At 43.8% G+C, this 19,968-nt stretch overlaps 1 protein-coding gene across 2 annotated transcripts; it reads right to left on the bottom strand.

Annotated features, from left to right (window-relative positions):
• Positions 1 to 4,196: 4,196 nt before the first annotated feature.
• On the bottom strand, positions 4,197 to 16,390 carry ercc6l2 (excision repair cross-complementation group 6-like 2). 2 transcript variants are annotated; one of them, XM_068566613.1, is made up of 20 exons: positions 16,102 to 16,390; positions 15,263 to 15,693; positions 15,048 to 15,164; positions 14,720 to 14,913; positions 14,493 to 14,586; positions 14,266 to 14,333; positions 13,921 to 14,128; positions 13,636 to 13,776; positions 13,175 to 13,291; positions 12,958 to 13,077; positions 12,804 to 12,875; positions 11,739 to 11,884; positions 11,547 to 11,642; positions 11,367 to 11,466; positions 11,069 to 11,221; positions 10,687 to 10,773; positions 7,824 to 8,844; positions 7,588 to 7,742; positions 6,983 to 7,140; positions 4,197 to 5,680 (listed from the first exon to the last, which is right to left on the bottom strand). In XM_068566613.1, the coding sequence occupies exons 1-20, from the start codon at positions 16,127 to 16,129 to the stop codon at positions 4,429 to 4,431; spliced, it is 4,758 nt and encodes a 1,585-aa protein (XP_068422714.1). In that variant the 5' UTR covers positions 16,130 to 16,390; the 3' UTR covers positions 4,197 to 4,428. The 2 variants fall into 2 exon arrangements, with proteins under 2 accessions (XP_068422714.1, XP_068422715.1); XM_068566614.1 differs by lacking the exons at positions 15,048 to 15,164; positions 15,263 to 15,693; positions 16,102 to 16,390 and having other exon boundaries at positions 14,493 to 14,581; positions 14,720 to 14,890.
• Between the last annotated feature and the right edge of the window lie 3,578 nt (positions 16,391 to 19,968).

Genomic DNA, 19,968 nt, shown 5'->3' with positions numbered 1-19,968 from the left:
TACCAACCTACCGCTTCTCTCACCGTCCGGGACGGGACGGTCTTTGAAACCCAAGAAGATAATTCCTACCTACCCTTCATCTTCTCCACGAGAGCAGGCTGTCAGGGAGGAACGGAGAAGGGTGGGAGGGGGGGGGGGCCCTGTCAGCAAAATGGAGAGCAAACTGGACTGGAGGAAGAGGGATGGAGAGGATAAAAGAGACGGGAAGAGTTTCAGAGAGAGAGAGAGAGAGATGGATGGAAAAAGGAAAAAGAAAAGGCCGGTGACTTCCCTGACGGCCCAGTGCTCACACATGGCTAGGCTTTGCTTGTATAGCCTCACTTCAAGGCGAAGGGCCCTGCAAACATAAACAGTGGAGAGGCTGCAGCTGGAGCGGGGAAGGCAGCCGCTTGCTTACCGAGACCTCGCTACACTAAACAATGGATCAAGTGACGCACGGGCCTTTGGCAGGGCAACAGAGACCCAGGCGGCTCGGAAAAGCCTTTCTTCCGTACGTTTATATCTCCGCTCTCTCAATATTTACCCCATGGGGAAACACACCATTTTCCATTCCTTTTTGTTCCTGAAAAGGGAGCAAAAAAGAGGAAGGCCTCCCGCCTTCCCGCCGTCAGGACGGGACAGGTTCGGAGAGGACAAGTGTCTTTTTGTGCACGCTTTCGGGATAGAGGACACTCTATCTTCCACGATTACGCAGCTCTCTGCCTCTAATTCCAGCGCTTACTCGCCCCCACAGCTATGTACAGGTGTTGGGACCGAGCGGATTTAACCTTTCCTTCTGCACATTTCATGGGGATTCACACGCACACGCTCCGTTTCCAGCCGCGTCGATGTGAAGCAAACAAAATGATTAGCTTTGCTCTTACCGTGTGCCTTCACCACATTGTATGTGTGTGTGTGAGAGTGTGTGCATCTGTGTTATATCTCTTTTATGGACCGGCACAATGGGGAACGGAAGGGCCCAGGAGCCAGTGAATTAACCCAAATTACAGCTAACAGTTGCCCGGGAAACTGGATAGGAATGAGGGGCAAATGGTGTGTAATTTCCTAATGAAGGAGGGCGGGGGGGGTCTTCTTTTTTTAACATTTAGAGACCTCCCCGGCCTGTTACCGCAACAATAGCACGACTCTGTACCCCCCCGGTTGTAGTTATTTACTTGCTGAGTCACCTTAAAGTTGTTTTCACAGGCCTTGGATTAAAGCAGTCCTTCCTCTTCCTGTCAACACATTCAATGGTCGCTTATGATGCTCACAGCTTCACGCGTTGGGGCCCCACCCCCGGGCACAAAATAATATATTTTTCGTTTCTTTATTTTCTCTAAATGGGCGCAACACATCCATAATGTGTAAACGCTAGGAAGCCCAGATATTGTGATTTTGAGGGTCAAAAGTAGTGAAAACGTGGTTTGGTTGTTGATGGTTAGATTCCATACAAACGTCTCATCAACATGTGAAATATTAGACATGTATTGTACATTGTTTCTGTCAGCTACGACGTCCCCAAGACCTGACTGAACTGATGACATCATCTAAATGAACGGGGTATGAACTGGTTTTTATACCCTTTCTGATGATGTAACCGGTTCAGATAATATTTTCGGGTCCGACCCCACACCTTAGTGTCCAAGCCTTCCACAGATGATGTCATCAGTGAGTTGGGTCTATCCTGGTCCCGTAGATGGGATCCGTTTAAACTAAAAGCGCTCATTTCAAATAACATGTAATGCTCACTAATCGGACTGCGGTCTTGAATCTTCATATTATCTCCAATATATTGCTGGTTCATGCTTTGCATTGACTGATTTATTAATGTATTTGTTACTCCTTCACCGTAGAGACTTGCTGTATTTTACTTTACAGAACAATCACACACCATCGGGTCCCGCGTCAACACAGTTTTCTGCCTACGTTAGAAGAGTTTGTGGGTTATTTCACACGAGAGAAAGGTGACGACACACACTTCTGTGCACCAATCAGGATTTAGCAACAGTTGCGTGATCATTTTGTTGACAGTTGGCGGGTTGTTTGGTGAGCGTTGATCACATCTGATTAAACCCAACAACACAAAAATTCGGTTTGTTTTTAAGTGTTAAACTCAATTATTACAGAGACAGGATTAAGGATTCATTTGCTAAATGTTTTTTAATCCTCAGTGTTATTTTATTATAGACACTTTATGTAGTGGCATAAATGTTGTATGCATTTGCACTAGTTCCTAATCAGCGACAGTCTGCTCACCTTCTGAACACGTCGCAGAGGGAACGCACGGAAACCTGAGCCTAAAATGACTGGAGGCCCGGGGTCGGCATGGGTCAACTCTCATTCACAGCTTTTTACAAATAAATTCAAGCCAAGTGTCACAGTCTGACTTCTGCAAATAAACCCTCATTGCCGGGGCCGCCCCTCTGCCGCTCCGCCCGACTGTACAGTTTATAACAGACTCGCAGACACCCAGGTTGCGGTGGTAAGGGAATATAAACAGACTTCGCACCCTGCCCTTGACACAAAAAGAGGAGACACTAATGGGAGAAGGAGGGGACACGCCGTCTCTTTGGTGGTACTCCTCCCGCCTCCTTCGATGTACGGCAAGTCGTGAGGCTGACTCGAGACGTCGCCAACGATCACTCTTGGCGGTTGTCAGTCTCACTCCAGATCCTTGACGGACAGCGGCGGGTTCGCACTAAAGGATAAGAAAAGCTTTGTTCGCCACTGAGCCATGTGAGCTGGCCTCCATTATCCTCCAACCGCTGTCAAGCCAGTCGGCGAGGAAAAATGCTCAGACCCTCTCTGCTATCTCACTTGAACCAGACTATGACCGCAAAAAAAAAAATGAAAGACAGATAGGGATCTGCAAATCTCGGTGGAACAGAAAGAGAATAGCCGAGAGGGAAGGGCGTGGGCGTCGGGGAGGAAGAGAGAAAGGTCTTTTTTATTCTCCTCCGTCGGAGATTTGAACAGGTGTGACAGATGTGTGGCCTCGATTTACCAGTGTGTGAGAAGACAGTCGTGATCTACCACCCAGAAGGTCTACATGCGCGCGCACACACACACACACACACAAAAACACACACATACTATTTACAGAGCTGCATGTTCTGTTGGGGCATGCAGTCCATCGTTTGTTATTGCCATCAGCACCTTCTCATCATTTCTGCTCAACAAAACACATCTCTTACACACGGCAGCTCTCTTACTTCAGCGCTAACAGCCGAATGAGGTCACGCACGGCTGCGAGATGAGCGCGCACTCATGCACACAGCTCGGACTTTCTATGTTTTCACATTGGAAGCCAAGCTAGAAGTTTGATAAGTCAACTTTTTTGGTTTTTTTTTGAGTGGTGCAAATTCTGTCAGCGGAGTTTTAAACACACTTGAACTAAAAGCTTGTGAGAGGACAGGTGGACGGACGGGTGTGAAAACAGTGATGTTTCTTCTCCCAGTCTCCAACTGCTTATTGTTATTTCACTAATAGCGCAGCAGCCTTCACTCTTGAGGAGGGTGCGGGGGGGGGATCGCTTGCGGCAGAGCTGATCCGAGCCGCAGACTATCAGGTTACTGTGCAGGGGAAACCACACCAGCTACACACAATGCGCGCACACTCACAGGGAGTGGGAGGCAGTGAGGTGTTCAGAGTGACGGAGACATAACAGCCATTAGGGAGTTTTAAGTGATATCTCTGCAGGGCCACCGGCAGTCCGTCGGGGAGCAGTAATGGTGTCCAATAACGAGGAAGGCTGGTGCCTACAGCCGCTTGGGTTTTCCTCTGTCATCCACTCAACATCACTGACCTTAAAGTATGCGCCAAAGAGACATGAACACTATTTTCTTTACAGAATATTAGAGCTGAAACAATTAGTCGATCATCGTCAATAGATTGACCGTTTAAATAAGTTCTTTCCGAGCAAACAATGCCAAGCATTTGACAGCTCCAGCTTCTCAAATGTGCGTCATGTTCCATTTTTTCCTTGTCTTTCATTATTGTAAACAGACCGTCAAGATAAAGAAAGCATTTTACGACTCCCTTTGGGAAATTGTGATGGACACTTTACAGTATTTTCTGAGCTTTTTACAGTTGTGCCTCCGTGCTGACATGTTAGAATGGTTCCTCCGGGGGTTGTGTGTGTTAGGAGTATTGAAGCGATAAAGAGAAAAACAGGGCGATAACTTCCAGAAAATATACAAAGATTTAAATTCCCAGAGTTATAAACACCCTGTTTATTTCAGTAACAGTCAGTTAGGTACAGTTTCAGCAGTCAACTCACTAATTCAATGAACACTGAATATTTTCAAGTTATTACAGTAAATAAAAAACATTATAAAAGGATAATATTTAAAAATAAGAAAATCTGTAAAAAAAATAAATAAATGAAGATTTGAAGCATAAACTTTAGAACTGAAAAAGTAAAAAATACAGAGGTGAAAACTTTCTGTATTATTTTTTCCACAGGAACTTGTCATTCGTCTTCCAGAGACTCTTGCTCTCCTCGTCTCCAGACCTACCTCGAGCTGAAAAGTTCTTGTTGACGCAAACCCTCTGCACTTCCGCCGGGTCCGTCAACCTGTTGATGCTCTCCTCATTTCCCTCATTCAGGATGTCCCAGAAGTCTTTGCGAGTGCCCTTTGGTACCACCGGTTTGTGTGGAGCGTCTATGACTCCTGCAGAACCAGGGTCAGCGTTGAGAGGCATTCTGGATGGAGAAGGTGCGGTGAGACGAGAGTCTGCTGACACGGAGGAGAGCGTCGGGGGGGTTTTCGGGGTGCCCCTCCGTTGCGCGCCTCTGGGTTTGGTTTTAAACAAATCGTCGAGGACTGAGGTGTCTCCTATTAGATCTGTGAGGAGGGATCGACACCGCCTGGAGGTGGACTTAGCCTGTTCGGGAGGAGACGTCTGAGAATGCTCTCTCCGGGCCTGAAAGGGTTCATGAGTCCTGGAGGACGTTTTCTGCTCTTTCTCCCTTCCCCGCGCTGTGGGCTTGGATAACGCGGCGGACCTGCCATGGCTGAGGTCCGGAGAAGAAGGGATACGTCTGTCTGTGCAGTTGTGGAAAGCCGTGGCCTTCCCAGACCCCAGACCACTGCTGCTGGCCTGATCCAAGCCAAGACCACCACCACCAGCTCTGACGGCTCCAGAACGAGAAACACTACCTCTCTTTGTCCTGTTATATCCTCTGGCACCGCAGGCCGTCTCCTCCTGCTCCTCTGACTCAAGGCTCGGAACATCACTTAAAGGTTCTCGCACATTCTTTTCTCCGACCTTTTGCTTTTTCTGGGCTGACAGAACATCATTTTGTAGGTTTCTCTGCTTTGTCTGGGGTTCGGATTCATCACTTTGTGGGTGCCGAGACTTCTCCTGTGGCACAGTTTTAGGTTCAGGGTTCTTCTCAGTGTGTTTAGGCTCTCGCTTGGCTTTTGGAACATCCTTTCGTGGGGTTCGGGTACGTGTGTGAGATTTCGCGGTCGTTTTGAAGGCTGTTGAGGAGGTAACAGTTGAAGAGGAGGTCTGTGCTGAATCAGGTTGTGGGAAGTTGTTTGTGACGGCGTTGGCCAGGTCAGGGAGGTTCAGTGAAGTGTAAAACTCCCGCAGCCAGGCCAGTCTCCGGGTTGAGTTTCCTCTCACAATTTCCACTGCAAACTGATGGACTGAGGGGAATTTGAATTTCTCTGCCATTTCCTCCAGCTGCTGCCTGCAGTTCACACGAGCACACCGAGGACACAAGGATGGAAAGGAGTGTGAAAAAACATCCACGCACACACACAAAAAAAAGTTGGTTTTTTTTGTGTTTTTAACTAGTATCACCTGTTTATATCCCATAAATGTAACACTCTGTTCACACAAGCAGTGAGTACGAGGCCTGCATCTGACACATGCGAGCATACACTAAGATACATTGACTCACACGTTAAAAAAAAAAAAAAAAAACGTCTTTAAAACAACACCACAAGGCCGACACTGTTCATGTAGTCAGATATTTTGCAGGACCGTCAGGCCTTCAGCCCAGGATGAAAAGTTCATCACATATTCAGGCTCCTATCCAGACAGCCGCGAAGTGCGAGGTGTTTTTCCTGAGTTATGAGCCAGTCATTTAAACTTTTTTGTCTAACCAGACTTGGGTACAGAAATACTTCAAATTCGCCGGTGACATAGCAGCCTTGTGGTGCTGTTATTATCGGTTGTGGCTTTCACTGGAAAAACAGTAAATAAAAGAAACGGCTGTAAAACACTAAATCATGTGGATTTAAATCATTACACAGCAAGGTTAATTGAGGGAATATAATATGACCAGTGTGTATTTTCACTCCATGGTGAGATACAGTCTTCCCCTGTCTTCTTGGGAAGTGAGAGTGGAGCCATAAAGGTGTATACGAGTGTTTGGGAAGGTAGGAGGGGGGGGGGGGGGGGGCGGAGGTGATACAGCAGGACAGAAGTCTGTATTTGAGCAGTGTGTGTCCGTGCGTGAGCGAAACTGCTTGTTAGGACGTGTGTATGCAACGGTGCGAGTTCGGAAAGTCCTCGGGCGCTCCTTTTTGGTTAGTCTCGGGAGGGCTGCGGTTGCGGAGGGGAAAACTCTGCACTCGGCACTGTCGGGCCTGAACATAACTGGGTAATCTTTGGCACGATGCTGGGAAATAGGAGGGTAGGAGAGAAAAGCTCAGAGGTGGTCTCTGGCCAAACACACACACACACGCACAATTCCTGAGGCCCAGGTGGGGGCGCTCAACACCATATCTGTGGTCACTTTTGTCCTATTTCCCTTACACTGCTAGGAATTCCTCTCCTCCGACCTCACTCTTTACACCCTCCTTTTGTCCTTTCACCCACTTGCCCGTTGTATTTGTATTGAAACCATGCATCTCTCGTCTTGTATCTCAAGTCTATCCATGACTTTCTTTTTGCCCTTCTCCGCCTCCTCATTGCTTCATTGTTCTTTCATCATCTCCTCCACCTCCTCGGACACGTAACGTTACATTTCACATTGGTTCAGTACCTGCGTATGGCCTGGGGAGTCTCTCCGATGATGAAGGTGGTGTGTCCGGTGTGGTGCACGCTCTTGCTGAAGAAGGTGGCTGGATGGTCCACGCTGGGCTTCTGCGGTCCGACAGGAGGGGGGCAAGACGGACTGTCTGGTGGGCTCGCCGACAAGCTCTGGTAAACAAGATTTTTTTTACACTTTCGAAAGTCAAACACCTCTCTGTCACTCCCCACTCGGCAGTACTGTTGCCTGAGACGTGTCGACTTATGTTGACATGATAGTGGATGTCAACGCCACATACTTTGGTAACCTGCACTGCTGCAGTATTTGTTTACGTCACTCTCACTCACAGCGAGCATGTGCGTCTGATACAGTATTGGCAGTATTTTCTGCATGCCAATATGACATGCTGTGGTATAAAACAGGCCTAAATGACACAGTTTACGGCGAAGTCTGTGGAATAAGGAGAAATCCTGTCATAGTTTCCCCAAAAAATGGATTTCTGTTAAGCTTACATGTAATTCAATTGCTCTAATCTGATTTGAGATGACAATACACAACAGCAAGGATCATACATTTGAAGAATCACTGAACCAGAACAATGTTAAGGCCGCGAGTACCTCCTGGGTGCCTAGAAGGTGATTGGCCGGCAGCTGAGAGTACATCTTGCGCTCAAACACATCTCGCACAGCCGCTCTGCTGATCCTCTCCTCCGCTTTGCTCCCGCCCACCACGCGCTGGTTAGAGTGGGTGTACACCACCTCCTGTACACCCCCTTTAAAAACACAAATAGTCATTATTATTAATAGATGTATAAGCATATAAACAAATAGGTATTGAATATTAGCTTTCTCACTTAGCACACTGTCGATAGTTCCATCCTTTCCTTTGGACGCCTGACTTTTTAGATTTGTGAAGGAAACAGCTTTGGCCGCCGCTGCTTCTCTCTCTGTCCTGTTGGTTGTTGAAGCTCTTCGTCCATCTTTTTCCGACTCAACTCTGACTCTTTCCGTCTGTGGCGACGTAAAGTGACATCCTGAAGCTCGGCCTTTCTTCGCTGGAGCGTGTTCATCTTCTGAAGACGTGAACGTCTCTACCTCTTCTGTGTATTTCGATCTGGCTTTGTCTCTAACGCCAGCACTTTGCCTCTTTCTGTTGCGGTCTAGACTCTCTCTTCCACGGGGACCTCCTCTACCACGTGAATTTAAAGTGTTTCTCCTGTGACACGTCTTTGCCTCTAGGTCCAAGTCCTCAGATTCATCGGAGCAGCTCTCAAACCGCCGCACTTCTGAAAATGGAGTTTTGAGCTTGTTAGGTTTCTTCCTGTCCGATGTGTCATCTCCATCACTTTCTTTATCCATTCGGGTGTTCTTATTTTTCCGCCCTTTTAGGCCCTGTCTCTTTGTTACAGCATCATCACTTTGTTTGACCAGAGGAAACCTCTCTTGTCTCCCCCTATCTTCATCGGCTGAACCGCGAGAGAAGTCCCACGTTTTGGCTTCCAATTTCGTTAGACAGACTGCGCTATTTCTAGTATTGGAGTTCTTGCAGATGCCAGAAGAGGTACTCTCCATCTTTTGATCCTCAGCATCTTCCTCGGAGGTGCTTTCATCGACGGCCGGACTGCTGTCTCCTTCTGCTAACTCTGGTTTTCCTTTGACCCTTTCGAGGAGCCTGGAGAAACCGTGCTGGAGGAGACTCATTCGACCAGGACCAGTGCCCTCCATTGCATTTGGGCTCGACGCCTTCCTCTTAAGACCCTGCACATCCTCGTCCTCCTCACTTCCACTGCTGAAGTCCAACACCCCTCTGGGGACCTTTGATGCACCTCTCTTCTCCTTGGCGGGTTCAATATTCGATACAGGGTCTCCAGGTTCCTTTAATAAAAGAGAGTAAAAGGGCAATAAGACTATACAATAAATCATCTCTTGCAGGATCCTCTGTGTACTTATACTTGCACATACATACTTTGCATTTTTCCACTTTTTTACTGTTCACATTTAATTTTCTACATTAATACGCTCTACATATCTTTCATCCCAGCTATTTTCATTCTATTTTATTTTATATACATAAATATATCTTTCATCTCTGTCTCATATTTGATTTTATTTTGTGTCTCTAAGCTGCTATTCCGTTAACAAATTTCCCTTTTGGGATTAATAAAGTATATATTCATTCATAACACCAGCAGCTAATAAAAAGTAGCGACAGATTGTCTTAGAAAGCGGGACAAGGCGGGCGTTGCGAGAGAACAAGGAATTCATTTTAATTAACTGTAGGAGAAGGATTTAGCTAAACTACAAAACAAATGGGCTATAAATTCCCTTCTCCGTGCCATCTTTCAGCGGACCAGCCCATGTGAGATTTTATTGTGTTATACAAAACAGATGTTGGTAACATTAAATCATAATACCAATCAACGTGACATGTTTCCCCCATCATGAAATAATAATAAGAAAACAAAAGGGGTCACAACATTTCCTGGAGTTATAAGAATGGGCCTTTACGGGGACGACCACCAACTGTGATTCTAATTTCACAGAATTTGCCAACTACATGACTCTTCCCCAATTCTGCTGGACCAGTGTGTGTGTGTGTGTTGGTGCTTACACGCCTCAAGCCTCTCTCTGCGTGTTAAGGCACCCCAGTGTATTCTGTATTTTTTTTTTTTAAAGAATGGGAAAGGCCTCAGTGGAGCAACAGCCCTGTAAAAAAAAAAAGAGAGCTGGGAACGGGATGATAAGGGGTATTACTGTGTAAATAAATAGCGGACAAGCAGAAGATAGGCTTCAGTGTGGTCTGCTCCTTCCATTAGGACCGATCAGTAACTACACCCAGCTGTTTCACACGGCATCAGAGAGAACCTCATCCATTTTTTTTTTGTTCAAAGATTTTTAAATACTGATGTCAGAGTGCTTGAAAGGGCTGCTGTAAAAAAAAAAGTCTATAGTTTTCACACTGTCAAAGGACAGGAGCATTGGTCAGCTTCAATTCAGCCAGTTGCAATGGACACCAATTGCTGGAGGTTTTAATGGCAAAAAAAAGCATCCAAACCTCCATAGAAACTCAAATAAATACTTCTTCAAGGTAGCTTTTAAGGCTGAGGATGATGACACTGTGACATCGAGGCAGAGTAATGAGCTATATTTTGCTGAAGATGTGGCTCCTAAAACAGGAGAGATTTGAGAGATCTTTGTTTGTTTTTTTTACTTTTTCCGACAGTAAAAAAAGAAACAAATTATTCTATTGTAAGTCCCTGAACTCAAGCTAACCACAACTGCTGAAAGGAAACTACAAACTTTTTACAGCCACCTTTAAAGCTTGCAGCAGGGCGAGTAAGTGATACTGACGAGAACGATTTTGGCCGGAATATCACTTTCTCCTTGTTCTTCCTGTGAGTGACATAATTCATCTAATTTGGACAATTTTGTCATAGTAGAAGCATTCTTTCCTCATAAATGGAGCCATTTTGTAATAAACCAGAAGACTACAAGACAAAGAAGAATGGAGGAAGCAATAAAGAAAAGAGTTTGACCTAAGGCGGAAAAAGGACAACGAGATTGCGTGACTTGGTTGACTGACGGACAGGAAGGACCCTGTTTGAGGTATCTGCTCGTGCACATGGGAGTGGGAGGATGAGTGAGCCGCTCGGGAGAGATGATGGGAAGATGTTTGCCCTAATGTTCTGGGTCTCTGAGAACAGCAGCGCTACTCACGCTAACTGCCTTCGTCTCCTCCTCCTTCTTCTCTTCGCCTGTGTGTGTGCTGCTGGTCATCACACCGGCCTCCACTCGTCCTTCTCGCTGAAAGCGAGACACACAGTTATGGAAACATATCCTTGTGGAATGAATCAATTTAATTATGTAATATTAAGACTTAATCAGAATAAACAACACCAAGTGCCACATGCCTTTACATTACATTACAACATTGCACATTACCACTGCCGTTACATGAGTAAATTCCAAAAGAATTGTTTTGTGAGACCTTGCATTGTGACTAAGAACAAGGAATGAGCGTGACAAGGCGAGTTGAGCCAGTAAGCCACAGTAGAACATACCATCAAACAAACAGTAAAAGACCTGCAGGCTATCTCACCTCTAGTATGTCGTGGGTGAGGCATGACCCTCCGGTCTGCAGCCTGAAGAGGTTGTTGATCCCAAACAGCTCCCCCTTGTGGACGCCATGCCCCTGCACTGCCTCAAAGTACCGCCGCGAACTCTCCTTGCCCACAACGGAGCATTGCAGTTGCTGGAAGGATGGGAAAGGCGGCGCATTACTCACAGAGATACTGACACGGAGCACCGAGCTCATTTTGGGAAACACTCGGAGGAATTCAGTATTTTCCATCATGATCGGATGTGTGTGTGTGTGTGCGCTTATGATTATCTGGTACCTGTTTGTACACTTGTCTGAGGTAGATAACCTCCTCCACAGTCCCCAAGGAGATCAGCCTCAGAACAGTTACGTCCCTGCACTGGCCAATACGATATGCCCTGAAGAGAGACACAAACATATCAACGCACGGGCGTCATGCCTACAAGTAGTAAAACGCAAGATATGGCTCACAACGTACCTGTCAATAGCTTGGAGGTCATTGGCCGGGTTCCACGTGGGGTCAAAGAGCACAACCACATTGGCCCCTACAAAGTTAAGACCAAGGCCACCAGCCCTGATGGAACGAAGAGACAGTTATCCGCGGATTCAACTTCTGGTATTGTAAATATGAAATCGGAGAAAATACTACTCATGTCATTGTTTGACTAACATGGTTGAAACCAGGCAGAGGTTGATGTGAGAGGAGCTGTTGAACTCTTTGACGATCTGGAGTCGGTCTTTGGCTTTGGTGGCTCCGTCCAACCTGCTGTAGTCCATTCCCTCTGCCATGCAGTAGCTCTCCAGCACATCCAACAGCTGACCGGTTGAAAATACACCAAACAATTCAGAGAGGTTCAAAGCACACGAACGAACCATGTAAAAACTGACAGCTGTACATTTATCATGTGAATTCACTCATCGGCGAGGTTGAAGGGTTTGTAAACGCTCGACAAAGACATGTAGAGTGAAAAGAAACAGAATATCCCCAGGCTTAGGTATTTATAGATAAACTATACAGGTTTTCAACAATCAAAACTCTATGAACTGTATGATTACCAGAAAAGCAAAACATAAGCCATGAAAATATGACCTCATAGCAGCCAGAAATGTTATGATACTGTCTCAAGTGACTCTGTAGAGTCTAATGGTCTTTTAAACTCTTATAGCCTTTTCTTATGAACACAAAGGCTTATTAATCTGTGTTTCATAAGAAAACATTACATCTGCTACTATTTTTTCCGCTGACAAGTGATCTGCTCTAACAGCAGGGCCAATTACGGCTGTGTGTTCAAGCCTTTTGTTGTGTTGAAACGCTGGATGTGACCGAGTCTGAAGCTCGAAAGCCCCGTTTAGACCAAAGATTTGTGGCAAGACGAAAATAACGTTAGACAACTGCAGGGAGAAGTTTGCTCAAGGCGTCGTCTGCGACTCAAGTCGCTATAGTCGGCAATCAGCTCGGAGCGAGGTCACCTGGTTGAGTCAGTTAAAAACTTGTCAGCTGGTCAAAATGGCAAAGTTTCGGACAGGAAAGAGAGGAGCTGCTTCAGACAAAAGAGAGGAGATCTCCTGTCTCAAGTTCACAGCATGCATTTGGATAAATCTAGTGGCTTTTCCGTCGGTGTATCCACAACCGGCTCCATTAATGATCCTATATCACGACTAGAAATGTAGCAAGTGTCTGTTATAATGTTATATGTATAAAATAACAAGAGGTGCCAACACAAACGCCTCTCACCTTGGTAGAGAGAGAAAAAAGAAGCACTTTATCTCTCCTTTGCAGGTAAAATTTCAGCAGCTTCTGCAAAACCTGAAAGGAACACAGATTAGTTCAAGATGACTGAAACAGCCCATGATGAGCCGGTGACTTAGCCGTTGATCCAGAACCACACCTTCATCTTTCCACTGTACATCGGGTCCGACAAAGCTTCAAACGCCTCGTCTTTGCATCGCTGCACAAAGTCTGGAAACTTCTGGAATACCTTTGTACAGATGGCAGCCACGTACTTCTCCTGGGAGACACAAAAAGAGTAGTGATCCAGCAGTAGAAGGTATGGCCGCACAGCTGATAGCGAAGGAACCAGTGTAATAAATCAGTTATGGGGATACCTGTTTCTTGCTGGAGCCTGCAGTGGACTGCAGCAGTGCTGTGTGGTTGGCGACTTTCCTCAATATGGCCAAGTAACTGAAGTACAGCCCCTTCATTTGCACACCTTGTTTGTTTGTCTGCAATAAAAGAAACCATTATTATTTGAGGGAATGTATTGTTCATTCTTTTAAACACATGAAAGCATTTCATGAATGTAATTTAAATGCCAAGAGAAAAGGGCCAACAGGACGATGGTAACAGGTAAGTGTTGCACATTTCACTGCAGTACACTGTATCTAAAAGGTTTAATGTGTTAGCTGTGCATAGATACTAAAGAGCCAGTTCACCTGAATTACACAGAGCATATTACGGGTCAATCGTGAGATGGATTTCAATCATTTCATATATGTGGAAAAACAACTCAATCCTTCCGAAATTAAACCCATCACAAAGCACACAACGGTGAAAGCGGTGCACTGACTTCATAGCAGCAGCGGCTGCGGGTGCGTCCACTTTGACAGTCACATTTCTCTGAAGACCTCAGCATCAACGTCACATCTTCAGTGTCCAGCACCGCCTGATACACAGTCTGCTGAAAGTCTGTCAGAGAGCAATACACCACCTGAGAAAAAACGCAACATCACAGAGTTTCTTTGAATGTTGCTTCCAGACAATCCATCTGGATAATACAATGATGGTCTATTGTCACGTCGATGTGGAATTTGTGGGTTTCCAGAGAAGTCTGGTTTGACTTTAACAATCTTACCCTGTCGTCCTTCTTAGGCAGTTGTTCCCTGATGAGAGCTTTAGTCCTTCTGAGAAACCAGCAGGAGATCTTCTTCACCAGTGCCCTGACGGTCTTCCTCCCTGTAGCTAGACCACGTTTGGTTGCACTGTGCCTCTGCCCTTGCTCAATCGGATCTGAAAACTTGTTCTTGAAATGTCCTAAGCTGCCGAGACAACCAGGTATGGCCCTAAATTGAACAAAAAGTATATAAAAGCTAAAAAAAATACTTTTAGCAATCACATCACTTCCTCAACAGGGGATAAAATGATTGAAATGTGCTTTTAAATGACAAATGTGTTGTATTATAAACATATTTTAGCCTACCAGTCCATGACACACCACAGCTCTTCAAGGTTGTTCTGTAAGATGGTGCCAGTAAGGCCAAACCTGATCTGAAAAGCATAGAAGTGCAAGGCTAACATCAAAAGCATGGCCCATGCAAAGCTAAGCTAGCTATGTTTAAGCAACTCATTGTGATTGTAATAGAATTAAATCTGTCAATAATGCAGAGATGAGGACCAGTCGAGAGCAGACGTTACACTGCAGCTGACCTTGCATTTCAGGTCCTTCATGGCCTGAGTGATCTGAGCGTTTGGATTCTTTATCTTGTGGGCCTCATCCACAATCACAGCGGACCAGTCTATGCTGCAAAAGAGAGGGCAGCGGTATATTTTAGTCACAGAAAGAAAACAGTATGACAAAAATCACATCTTTAAGAAATACATTAAATGTATTATAAATGGTCGAGAGTATGTGTATGTGTGTGTGTGGTTCCTACTTATTAAACTGATCCAGACAAAGGCGCAGAGTTTCATAGGTAGTGAGAGCGATCTCGATGCGCCCCTTCTTGATGCGAGCCAGTTCCTCCTCTTTCTTTAGCCCGTGAACCACCACAAACTGGAAGTGGCCCCATGTGTCCAGCTCATCTTTCCAGTTATAAAGCACCGACAGCGGGGCCACAATGAGGAACACCTAAGATCAGATCATGGAAATACCAAAATTGTGAGGATGAAAAGTCAATACTCATATCTGTTGCTGCACATGATTGTATGTGCCTGGTAGATGGAAACTTCATGAAATGTCCACTAGCTTATTTCAATACCCACTTTGTTGGGTTTCCTTTGCTTGGAGGGCATCTGACTCTGCAGAAACTGAGGCCTGTTGTTCTTGATGTCCTCCCATGTGCCTGTTTTGTGCAGTACAGCGGCAAGGAAACCAATGACCTAAGAAAAGACCATATAGGAAGAGACTGGCATGTGATAAAGGCATGCAGCCATTTAAACAACTCTGAAAATAGATGTGAAGCTAATGTACTTTGTACCTGTACAGTTTTTCCCAGGCCCATGTCGTCCCCCAGGATACAACCTCTGGAACAGATGTAATTGTTGTGAATGAACCTGATACCTTCTCTCTGGTAATCCCTCAGGTATCTGTTGATGGTGTAGGGAACTGTGTCTCCATCAACATCACTCAGCACCAAGGGGACACAGAAACTGGTGTCTGTGACGCTTTTGGGAAACAAAGGTTTCTCCTGGGTGAAGTGATTTAAGCCTGGTCTCATGAGTTTGGAGACAGAGACAGGTACAGCTTCCTCTTCTTCTTCTTCTTCATCTTTACTATGGTCAGTGAATACCACCCACGCCGTGGTATCATTATCATGAGGGGTGGAGGTCAGTCTTTTAATGGTAGTTTCTCGCAAGGATCCATCTCTCGGGTCAGGAGCCAGACAAGTGTCACCTTCACGCCATGTTGCTATAGTATAAAGTAAGAAAGAATATTAGTTAACTAAGCAACATATCTTTTAAACATTTACTTTACCAAAGGCACAGAGATAGTTTGGATATTACTTGGGGGGTTAAGGCTAAATTAGTATGGTTTTTAGGTGGGTTTTGTTACAATGAGCTCAACAAAAACAAGGGATTGTGGAAACAGTTTCTTACCATTGTATTGTCTAATATTACTATAAACTATCAAACTTATAGTATTGTAGTTCCTCTCATCTGAACACGGGTGTGTCTTGTGACTGAAGAGTGACTTAGGATAAGTTGTTGTTAAAATATGGCTTATTATTAGCTAGCAGCACAAGAGTGTGTAACGTTAGCTAAGTTAAACCAGTGTCCAGCTGAGATGTATCAACAGGTAAAAACGTGCATGTCGAACCTTTTGCAACTGCAGAAGATGAAGCCATCAGGATAACGTGACATTATAAGGGTCCTATCGCCCTCCTCTTCTTCGTGTGGAGGAAAAGTCCCTGTAGCATGCTAGCTAGCTGGCTTGATTAGCCTAACTCAGCTAACCTATTCAGCAAAATACAGGACGGCGACAAATGTACAACGAAAACCCGAGTGTGGCGTTTACTTTATCCTCCGTTTAAGTGCATTCATTTGCCCAGAAGGCGCAGACAGACCACAGCCTGTGTGAGAGAGAGACAGGAAACAGCAGGAACAGCTGCAGCTCTCCTGCTGCTTGCTGACTGTTTACCTCTTTTAGCGAGGAACGCACTTTCGATGCATTTCGTTGCTTTCAAATACAATTTGAAGTTAAACTTCTCCTCTAAAGACGAAAATTCACGTTAAAAATACTTTTTATATATTTAATGCTGGTTGCAGTTGTTTTCTTTCGCGTCACAATTTGTTTCGTTAAAAAAAAAAAAATCCAATGTCGGACATTGTGATGAAAGTGCTGGATAGAATCAAAATTATCACTTTGAAAAAAAAAATAGAATATAATAATACAGTCGATTCACTAAAAACAATAATTGCAATGAAATCTGAAGATCAGCAAGTAGACAATTTAGACTAAATAAAATAAAATGATATGTGGATGTATTTCTGCATTCCCAGTAGTTACTTGGAAGTGTTATGCTGCACATTCACAATGTGTCTTTATGTGCGATTATTATTATGCCTACATGCAAATTGTAAAATGTCATCATCCCATATGCAGGCTATTTCATAATAATATAACACCACCATTGTAACGTCATGTGCACTAAGTGTTGGGAACAGTACATGTTTATTTGTATGCTTTATTATATTTGTTAAACATTAAATTACTTATATTATTTACAAAATGTCTAGCAAATTAATATATTCTTATAAAATGCTTTACTGTGTATTGCCTTGTGGCTATCAGGGTAGTTTTGTCACACAAAAAAATTACAGAAAAGACATTCTGATAGGGAAAAAACAAAAGCATCATCAACCAATACATAGCTTAACAGTCAAGAGAATAACACAGACAGAAGGTGAAAGAAAAGAAGCAATTCAGTATGAAATACCCGAGACTTGGTGGTCTGCAGACATACAGAAAAGGCCAGGTGAAGAGATGTGTGTATGCGTGTGTGTGTGTGTGTATGCGTGTGTGTGTGTCCTTTGAGGTGGCCATCAATAACTTTAAGGTCGTCTGTTGCTATGCAGAACAGTCAGTGTAAACACACAGTAACACCGTCGCAGTCCTCCATCCCCGATTTGACTTTCCCTAAACGTTGGCCGTGGCTCTGCAGATGAGGCACAACTGGGTCCGCTTCTCGCCATGGTACACTGCCATACAGAAATGTATTTTTTTGTTCCTGTTTTCTCAACACTGGGAATTTATAGGGCAGCTGCCGCAGATGTTCTCATAAAGAAAGCCCAAACACTGATGTCAAACGGTTTACATACTGCACTGGATCTCACACACACTTGTTCTCTCACTGAACCACAAGGGCCTTCTCTGGCCTCATTTACAATAATACATTACAACTCAAGCAGATAGAGTTTGGATAAATAGATCATTGGCTGCAGATAAGAAGTTCTCAACAACAGCCTTTTTCTCACATATGACTCGTGAGTGACTGCGTCAAGAGGGGTTGTTTGCGTTTGGTTTTATTTTCGGAAAAGAAGCGTTGGTTCGGTTGCTTGATGCGTCTAAAATGTTCAAATTTATGACAGTTAAATGGTTTTTAGCAAATTACAGACCCAGAATTTAACCAAAACTGAATGGATGTTTCCTGCTGTGCTCCAAATGTAAAAAGCTCTTTCTATAGATGTATATATAATACAAAACACAAAGGTTTTATATTTACATACACGTTAAGGTCATTTTTGCCACATTCACGTTTTGAATCTTAAATCTTCAATCCTTTAAATAAAAAGAAACGTTTTCACATAGAAAATGTTTTCATTTACACAACAAATCTATTAGTAGTAAGTACAGAATTATATTCAGATAAATGTACTGAAAGTATCACACGTTTAATAGTGTTCTCATTATGTAAAGTAAGCCGTATCATATTATTTATTTATTTACGATTGTTAAAGAATTGTTATGTTGTTAAAATGGAGCTGATTTTGAATAACATATATACCGTTGGTTAGTTTAATCTAAATTGCATCATATTCCATCTGTAGATTTGTTTTTTAAAGAATGTAGCGCTGTAAAAATTACAACATTTCTTCTGAAAGTAAAGCACAATTACTCAATATGTTTATACAAGCAGCCTCCTGCACCTCCTGCTTATTTGTCATTCTATTATTCAGTAATGGTCGTGTTCATAGCACAGCTATGTCAGCTTTGTGTGTTTATTTTTTTGAGGTGCCTCTTTAAGTGAGGTCAATTTCGTCCCATTTTATAACTAATCTTTACGAACTGAAAGGTGTTTCATATTTTATTCTAATCGGGTCACAAGTCTGCATTCTCTCCCTCTGAGACCCACTGGGATTTACTTAAGCGGACCTATTTCCCTGGACGATATGTTTCCTGCAGCTTGCATCTTAATTTGGCTGAATTCAAGGTTCCAAGTGAATATCACATCATGTTTTGCTAAACTTCTGTTGTTGGGCCTAATCAGTGGTGGGAGAGGAAGACCTGAATGGAGGTCTTGTCCAGCTCTCAGGAGCTTGGGAAATACTCCATCTGTGTTCCACCGACTCTCTCTCATGAGTCATGAGGGTCCGCCACGGGCCAAAAGCAATTACCACCATGCCAAAAATGACAGTTTCAGCTTCATACACATTGATTGCAGAGATGGAAAATTAGGTTGATAATTCATGCTTTTCTTGTCTTTTTTTTCTCTGTTTGTCTTCACTCGCTGGCTTTCCTTTCCACTTCCATAATTAATTCATGGTGTGAATGTGTCTCCACTTAAAGAAACTGAAAACAGTTGGGTTAATATGACGTTACATGTCTAAAATCAACATATCACACATGGGTTTTAATCGAAAAGACTGAATCATATTGGTTATGATGTTTTGGCTACTTTTCCCGCCTCTCATCGCTTGCCTGCTAAGTTGACTACAGTAGTTGGGACATCAGGCTCTTAAAAACAGTTGCATTTGATAAAATACAATGACTTGTTAGTGAATTTAAATGGATATAAACAAAAACAATATATATATATGTATTCTTTTTTTCTACAACGATGTTTCTCACTCTATGACACATAAGGTAACAAACATAGCTGAACAGAATAGCTGCAAGTTGGTTTTAATTTGGTAGTCAGGCTTTTGGCATCGCCTTCCTTTTAAACAAGGAAATAGTCATTTAACTTAATAGCATTGTTTGTGTCCCAGATTTGTTGACAAGATGACATCTCTAGAGATCGGCCCAGTCTAAAAGTCTAAAGTAAATTGTTTCTATTTAGCAAAGCTGGAGACAATAAAAGACTTTCAATGCTTTTAAATGATGTTTTTACAAACTTTGAATCTCTTCCAATCATATTTGAACTGTATCCTGTTTGTTTTCTTACCCCACAACTCTTGCTGTCATACACTCTTCCTTGTTCTCTATCTCTAAGGTATTCAGTTACACACGAGGCCTAATTAAACAATAACCTCTGAGCGTTGATGCTTGAATTCCCTCTACATGTCGCAGAGCTCTGAATTCCTTCATACAACGTAGTCAGCAGTGATGAATTTGTATTAATTAAAAGGAATGCTGCAGTCACACACGCGCACAACAGGGCAAATGAAATGAGGGGCGCGAGAGAAACCACATGCTTGATCTTTTTTTCTGTCACTTGTTGCTGTGCCACCAGTGCTTGTGGAG

The sequence above is a fragment of the Clinocottus analis genome, unplaced genomic scaffold (genome assembly GCF_023055335.1).
Source record: "Clinocottus analis isolate CAN_PGR_092001 unplaced genomic scaffold, fCliAna1.0.p SCAF_7, whole genome shotgun sequence".
Taxonomy (NCBI): domain Eukaryota; kingdom Metazoa; phylum Chordata; class Actinopteri; order Perciformes; family Cottidae; genus Clinocottus; species Clinocottus analis.
The sequence above is the reverse complement of the archived record's forward strand: the minus strand, read 5'-3'. Positions and strand labels throughout refer to the sequence as shown.